The sequence below is a fragment of the Lepidochelys olivacea genome, assembly GCF_965140295.1.
Source record: "Lepidochelys olivacea isolate rLepOli2 genome assembly, chromosome: 5".
NCBI lineage: Eukaryota > Metazoa > Chordata > Testudines > Cheloniidae > Lepidochelys > Lepidochelys olivacea.
The window spans coordinates 113808619-113817179 of NC_140415.1; the positions used below are offsets into that span (position 1 = coordinate 113808619).

General features: G+C 41.5%; 1 protein-coding gene across 1 annotated transcript; it reads right to left on the minus strand.

Annotated features, from left to right (window-relative positions):
• Window positions 1-3758: 3758 nt before the first annotated feature.
• On the minus strand, window positions 3759-4322 carry LOC311521316 (interferon kappa-like; the record flags this gene model as incomplete). The annotated part of the gene is made up of 1 exon (XM_084629603.1): window positions 3759-4322. The coding sequence occupies one exon, from the start codon at window positions 4320-4322 to the stop codon at window positions 3759-3761; it is 564 nt and encodes a 187-aa protein (XP_084485729.1).
• Between the last annotated feature and the right edge of the window lie 4239 nt (window positions 4323-8561).

Here is an 8561-nt window from a genome sequence, read left to right on the forward strand (position 1 = left end):
ACCCTGATAGGATGGGAACCACTTCAAGCCAGGGGGTGACAGCATTGAGCCAGGGGCTGAATGGGAGTGAGGGGTGCAGGGCCGTGTGGGGACGGGGTGTGGAGGGGTGCAGCGACACATGAGGAGAGGGGCAGATGTGCCTGACTGAATGGGAGAGGCTAGGGGTCAGCCAGGGTCTGCATGAGGGAGGCTCCACAACTCCCTAACAATCTCCTCCCCCCCTGGCCAAAAAAACAAAAGAAGTTCCAGACTTCTCTCACCCACACTCAACAAACCCGCAGGTTCATTCCCTAGTACTTTCCCAACGATTACTTACCCTTCCCTCAGCTCCTCCATCACCCCGGTAAGTCTCCCAAACCTTTGCACTGCTACTCAGGGGGTGCCAGAAATTTCTCTGTCACACATACATACACGCAGTCTGCCCCACCCCTCCATCTATGAGGAAATTGCTGACTCCTTCTTACTGGGGTGAACATTAATCTAGGGAGCCTCCCCGTTGAAGTCTTATGGCTCCCACTATCGGTGCGCCCGAGCTGCGAAGGCTTATGCCTGTAAGTAGTTCTGTTATTGTCAATGGGTCAACTCAGGTGTGTAAGGTTCATCACACAGGCATGGGGGTTTGCAGGATTGGGCCTAAAATTTAGAGATTTTAGAAAACAGTGATGGCATAACAGGCTAAATTCTAAAACTCTTGGTCATGTCTGCTCAGGGAAATTGACTAGAATCGGTAACGCAAAATAAACTTCCTCCTATTCCCGTGTGATTCTTACTGCCTTAAAGGCACTGAACGATTTTACTGTGGCATTTGAGCTATAATCTTACTTTGCCCTCTAGTGCCCAATGTAACATAGTTTCTGCATTGTACAGTATAGCTTTGATTGAAATAATTTCCATACATTTGTAGTCAGCAGAGATTACATTGCAAAAAATAAGAGTGGTTGACTAGGAACTGAAAAGAGAAGCTTAATGAGCTGAGAGTTTATGGAATGATTAGAGGACCCTGTGCTAATATTCTGTCACTTCTCACCAGCTGAGAAAGGTTGGATTGGATTGATGCTTGAATGCGAAATCCTCGAAACAACCTCAGTGCTTTATAACATGATGTTCATGATGTCATAGATAACACTTCTATCAGAGGGCTCATTCCTGAAGTCCTTATGCATTCCCATTGATGTCAAAAGCAGTTTTGCCTGCTTAAGAACTACAAAATCAAGCTCCTGTACTGAGAATATGCACAGCAGGGTGCTGGGAAGTACTGTGGTGTGCAGTCTGTCATTAAAGATCCTATGCATCTTTTCTTGAGACTAAGTGTGTTAATGGACAAATTAATTTTGAAGTAATTCTTTTCAGCTTTCCTAAATTTCCCCCCAGTTTCAGTTGGATATTTACCGTATTCTTCACTTCCTTTCTTAAACTGTTGTGTAGTTTTATCATATGCTCTTTAATAATTACTGTGAGTTCCAACATTTAACATTTTAATGTAACTTTTACATTTCAATAAAATTTGCCATTGAGATGTCAACATACTATGTTGCAGCAGCATGCTAGTGTATCTGAAACAGAAAGTTAAACTGTCTAACTGATTTTCATAGTATAGGTTTCAAAAAGTACACAAAGTAGCCAAACAATAGAAATAAACATACATTTGTGTTTAAACATTCTTGCAGCTGTAATATTAAAGTGTATTGTTAGTAACATGAGCAAAGAAAGTTAATTTTATAAACCGTATTTTGACTTGTGTCTCATTAAAAAGAGGGTGGGTTTCTGTCTTCACTTTGTTTCCTCAATCTTTCTTTTTTGTTCTCCCAGATCCTGATTCCTTCTGTACTTCATTGCATTTGTGATGTTTCTGTTTCAGATCTGCTGTCCTTGGACCTTAGTCTTTTTAGCTGATTCTTGATTTTTTTGCTTTTATCCACAACTGGATATCAGGGACAAAAGTTAGTAGGTACATCCTGCAAAGAGACCTGTGACACCTGTACTGTCTTAATGGCTGTGGAGTATCATTGTCTTCATTGTTTTCCACTGAATGCATCTGATGAAGTGAGCTGTAGCTCACGAAAGCTTATGCTCAAATAAATTGGTTAGTCTCTAAGGTGCCACAAGTACTCCTTTTCTTTTTGCAGATACAGACTAACACAGCTCCTACTCTGAAAATTGTCTTCATTGTTATCCTTGATCTTTTATCAGATTGAATTTTACCATTACAACTTTGCATCCTGGTTTCTTGAACTGCTGAAGATGTGCTTTCCCCTAAATAACACACATCAAGTTATGAGGGGAAAACTAGGAGCTAAAGCTGATTGAATTATCAGTGAATATTTACACAAGGGTAAATTCTGGACCCATATAAGTCAATGGCAGATTTGTCATTGAGTTCAACAGAGCCCAGGATTTCACCCCTAGTAAGTTTAGCATTTTGAGGAACTCGTTTACTTTGTAATTATTATGTTCAGGACCATGCGGCTTTTGTGTAAAATATGTTGGAATCAATGTTCCCTCTAATTTTTGACAGGCCAGGTGCACAAAAAATTTCTTCTGTGCAAATTTTTGACAGGCCGTGTGTGCAAAAAAATTCATCTGTGCAAATTTTTGTGCATGCGGTGTTTCACATGTGCACGGGGTTTAGGATCTGTGTGCACACGCACACACGCACAGCTTAGAGGGAACAGTGGTTGGAATACCAAAGGCTAACTCTTGCCAGTGGTTGCACTTCCAAACAAAGGGTAAGGGACAGAAAATTTTAAGTAGTAATTAAACAGTGTGAGTAGCGGTGTGTGAGATTTCAGCAGCCAGCTTGAAGACACACACAGAGCACTAAGAGGTGTAGTTGGCTAACATCGCCCTAAGGTGTGTCTACACAGGGAAAATAAGGCAGGGTATGAATTTAAAACATGATAGGTGTGCTGGAATAGCTCCCCGTATCGACACTCATATGCTGCTCTGGTCAATTTCCCTCTGTAGACAAACACTTACAGGATAACTTGAACCACTTGAACAAAGCAAACATTGAAATTAATCAGACACAATATCAGATACAGCGGCAAAGAGTCCTGTGGCACCTTATAAACTAACAGATGTATTGGAGCATAAGCTTTCGTGGGTGAATAAATCCGACGAAGTGGGTATTCACCCACGAAAGCTTCTACTCCAATACGTCTGTTAGTCTCTGAGGTGCCACAGGACTCTTTGCTGCTTTTACGGATCCAGACTAACATGGCTACCCCTCTAATATCAGATACATTACTGGAAATAGCATATCTTGAAAGAGCGATGAATTATTTTAAACAAAAATATAATTTAAACAAATATAGCAGAAAAATACAATTATTTTATTTTTAATCCAAATAATTGATTTACATGATTCCTGGTCATGGCTTGGTGGTTGCTTCAGAATTAAGAGATCTTGTGTAGGCAGGTGAAATGGGAACGAAAATAAATAGCACACTTTTCTCAGAAGGGAACACTACAGCAATAATGTTAATTGCCACAAAATTACCACTTCCCTAAGCAGTCATAGTTTCTGAAAATTATGTGGGTTATTTTATGGTCAGTGTGCAATTATTTGTTTAATAAAGTTTTATTGTTTATGAATAAAATATTTCTTTGCAATAATTTAAATGCAACAATACATAATTGGCCAATATAAATAGTAATAGAAATCCAGTGAAATTTAACTAGAAGCATTTTCACAATGAAGGTAGATAAATGAATTCTTTTTTTTTTTTTTCTGATTCTCAGATCAAAATGTGTATACCTTAGTTTCTAAGCCTTCTTATAATTTTGTCAGTAAACTGAAGACATCTCCTCATTTCCAGGCGGATGATCTCCCAGGAACACAGGCTGTATTGTTTGTCTTTTAGAAAATTATCTATCTTTTGAAAGTACTTTTTCAGTTTCAGTCTAATGATTTCCTCACTCCTTGAGTAGGGTTGTTTCTTCTCCATCTTCTCTGTCAAACATGCTTCCAGATACTCAATTTGCTGATTAAGTCCATTTTGGAATCTTTCAAGAGCTCTTCCATCCCAGGCAGCTAAGGTTAGATTTTTGGTAAAGACATAGAAGGTCTGTTGCAGGATCTCCTGGATTTCCACCTTGGCATTCTCTTTCTGTCTCAGCTTTAGTAACTGCTCAGGGAACTTGAAGTGCATTTTCTCACTTTGACACTGCTCAGGAAATTGTTGACCCATTTTGTTCAGAAGGTGTAAATTCCCCTGGATCGCTTTGTTGTGCAGGAGGGGAAGAGTATTACAATCCAGAGTTGAGATTTTGGTGGTGGACAGCAGCACAAGGATAATTTGCAGCAAACAAAAAGTGGTCATGATAATGATGACGTCTTACACTTCTCAACTGAGTATAAATCCAGACAGACACACTGGAATGTTTTGAAGGTCTTTTGTAGATGCCTGACTTTCTTCCATAGCTATAAACTTAATTATTCGTTAGGAGAAGTTTTCTTTCATCATTTTTGGTTTTCAAGGATTTTCCCCAATGTTTTTGAAACTTACCACTTTCACTTTCTGCTTAATGACTTCATTGTCTTGTACCACTTTCCTTTTTCTTTTGATCAGAAAATTAAAATACGGTATCTCCCCTTAGGTCATCTAGTCCATACTCCTGCCAATTATCTATTGCAAATTTACTCCATATTGAAAGAGGTCTCAAAGAAGTGCCAGATCTGTTATGGAAATTTCATTAGTTTTTAATATTTTAGCACCAGAAGGGCTTGTTTAAATACATGTATAATGTTATCATTTCCCTGTGGGGACAGGAAAGTTTTTAACACTATTTAGCAGGACTTACTCTTCCTGAAATTCAGTTAAGCAGTCTCTGCCTCAGTTCCCCATCTGTAAAAATGGTATATTTCCGTTCTCCTTTGCTTTGTTTAATCTGATGTGAGGAAGTGTGAATAGAAAAGCAGAGAGGGCTGCTGTTTAGGAATTTGTATAGTAAGCTTGTGGCAATGTCATTGATATTAGGATCTTGATAAGTAATGCTCAATTTTAGGTTTCTTCTGCTGTTTTCCTTTCTTTCTGTTTTCTCCTGTGCTAGTTTCTGGTCACCTCTCACTAGCCAAACAGAGTTGGACTGGCTTGATTCTTGAATGAGGGAGAGTGCTCATCTTTCCCTCAAGCTTTCAAAGAACACTTCAGAGCTTCAGGAGTGGTATTTAATAACGCAAAAACGGACAGTCTTATCTGAAGGTCTGTTTCTGCAGGTAAATTCCCATTGACCTCAGTGGAAGTTTTGCCAGCTTAGGCCCTCTTGAGTAGGCCCTCAATGTGTTTTGAATCCATGCACAGCTTGCTGTCAGAGGGCAAGTTTTACATAAGATGTATTACACAGGTCTTTAGTATTCTCTATGTTAGAGAGCTGTATTTAAATGTTGTGGTGTTTTAATCTTGGAAACTATTTGGTTATAAAGCAAACAATCAAGAAGAGTGTCTTCTGAAACAGCCTGTCATTTCCCCTTGTTAAGGGAATATGACTATATTCTTTACAGAGAAAAATCTCAATTTTAAATCTACCCAAAGAATTATAGAAATATTCTTAATGGGAATGATTTCTCTTATAAGTACTCAATCTTCAGTTGTTTAACTTTAGTGGAAACATGTATAGTTAGGAAGTTTTTTACTTCTAACCTCATATTTCCACTTAAAAGCAAAAATCTTTGTTTATTCCTTTAAATGTTCGATATGGTATAGACTCACCTTGTGATGTTCATTTGCAAATGTTTTGTATTTAAATGAAAACATCTAAAATAACTTGCTGATATCATTATGTGAACAGTGAGATTTTATGTATCAATATAGAATCAAATTACCTGGTAATTGGCTAAGAAGTCACAAGTATAAAATTATTTATATTAACTGGGGAATTAGTTATCAGACACCGCTTAAATAACTTTCTCACCATGATCAAAGACAGAAAGCACCTCTCTTAAGAATTGTTAAGAGAAAGTGTCTTCTTTGATGATCATTTAAGTTTAAAGACTGTTTTAAAAATCTTTTAAGTTTAGAAAGACTTTTAAAGCTGAAAGGCTTTGTTTAGAAAAAGGAGTGATTTGAAACATATTTCAACTCCTATTAAATACTGAGGGAACTAAAGGAATATCTCAGCAAATGAGCTAAATAAAAGAGTTAAAATTCTAATGTCAATGATGTTCTGAGAATTTTCTTGTCACAAAGTCAAAAGGAAGATGACCATAAAATTAAAGATGATTTACAGTCCTGCTACATGTGCATTGGTAGATTGTGTATGAGCTGAAGAAGCTACCAGGACATTATAGTGTTGAATCAATGAAAAGGTGATAGCAGCTGATATTTCAATCCAGCCAAGCCCCTGAAAGAGTTGTCTTTTAACATCACATATAGACTGTGAAAAGAAAAAAGTGTAAATCTCTCTAAATCTAGCACTTCCTTTCACTATTCAGTGCATCTTGGTGTAACACAGTGAACACAACTGGAATGCATGCAGATAATTCTCAGTGGCTATTGCCAGCTTGAGGGAGGAAGAGTTAAGATTGCATTGTCATGTACCTTAATTGTGTATTTCCTGGTTTTCAGAAGTTTTGTAAGCCATGGCATTAAGGGTAGATGGGGTCTCCCAGGATCACAATAGGCATTTCAACTTCCCCTACGGTGATCTTCTTGTCCGGGAAGAAAGTCCCTGCTTGCAGCTTCCTGAACAGGCTAGTATTCTGAAAGATGTGTGCATCACGCACCTTTCCGGACCAGCCTGTGTTAATGTCTGTGAAACTCCCACGGTGATCTACAAGCGCCTGGAGAACCATAGAGAAATACCCTTTAATGTACTCGGTGGCTAGGTGGTCTGGTGCCAGAACTGGAATATGCGTGCCATCTTTCACCCCTCCACAGTTAGGGAAGCCCATTTGTGCAAAGCCATCCACAATGTCATGCACGTTGCCCAGAGTCACAGTCTTTTGGAGCAGGATGCGATTAATGGCCCTGCACACTTCCATCAACACAAGTCCACCAGTCGACTTTCACACTCCGAACTGGTTAGTGACCGATCGGTAGCAGTCTGGAGTAGCCAGCTTTCACAGGGCAATCACCATGCACTTCTCCAATGGCAGGGCAGCTCTCATTCTTGTGTCCTTGTGCCGCAGGGCTAGGGCGAGCTCCTCACACGGTCCCATTAATGTGGCTTTCCTCATCCAAAAGTTCTGCAGCCACTGCTCATCATCCCAGACATGCATGACGATGTGGTTCCAGCACTCAGTGCTTGTTTCCCGAGCCTAAAAGTGGGTTTCCACTGTGGTTAGCAACTCCGTGAATGCCACAAGCAATCTCGTGTCGTAGCTACTACACATGGCGAGATCAATGTCACACTCCTCTTGCCTTTGCAGTTTAAGGAATAACTCCACTGCCACTCGTGACGGGTTAGTCAGAGCAAACAGCATTCTGGTCAACAGTGTGGGATCCATTCCTGCAGACCAAAGAGGCAGAGCGTGCAGTACACAAACGGTTGAAAGATGGCACCAAATGTGGATGGAAGCACAGGGATTGCTGGGAAGCGAAGCAATGCATCATGGGGCATTGGGACAGGACCCAGGATGCTCCTTGACCCCCTCCACCTTCCCACAATGGGGCACCTTGACAGCAGAAAGGTGCGGTTCAACAACAGGTTGAGCAAGTGCAGAATGATTGTTGAGTGATATCTTGCTGCTGAGGGTGAGCAGGGAATCAAGGGAGGGTCTTCTCCAAGAAAGCAGCATCCGCCTTGGCCCTTGTGCGGCTCGCCTGTGTGCAGCAATGGTTCCCACCCCCATCCTCCAGTGATGGCAGAGTGGCACGGGAAAGTTACCCTTAATGGGGCAAGAAACAAAGCAGCTCTGCCAAAGAACCTGCACAGCGGATTGCCCAGTATCTCCGTGAGAGTTTCCTGCAGATCTCTGAGGCAGATTCCCATGAAGTGAGGGAGTCAATCAACACCCTATTCCGCCTCTCAGACCACGCATGTGATGGTATGTGCGTCATACAGACGCAAGCCGCTTTCTGCAACCTTTCTGCCCCCAAAAACTCGCTTCAGCGATTCCCAAAATCAAAGCCACTTACCAGGGGCCTCCTCTCCTGTTTGCACTTCGCCAAGCTCCGACAGCTGTGATTGGCTAGACTCCTCCAGGGTAGAGAAGAGCTCTGGGTTGCATGTACCTCTGATCTCTGAGTCATCCTCTGCCTCTGGGTCCCCCTCCCCCTCCTCGTCCCAAGATTTCCTCCTCCTGGCTTGGTTCACTCTCGACTGGCACGCAAGCCACTGAAGTATCCACAGTGGCCTTCACAGTGGAGGTGGGGTCACCACAGAGTATCACGTCCAGCTCTTTGTAGAACCAGCAGCTCGTGGGCACAGCACCAGAGCGGCGGTTTACCTCCTGTGCCTTGTGGTAGGCCTTCTGCAGCTCCTTCACTTTGACACTGCACTGTAGCGTGTCCCGGTCATGGCCCTTTTCTGTCATGTATCGTGAAATCTGTCTGACGGTATCATAATTCCTAGGGCTGGAGCGCAGTTGGGACTGGACGGCTGCCTCTCCCTAAGCGCCA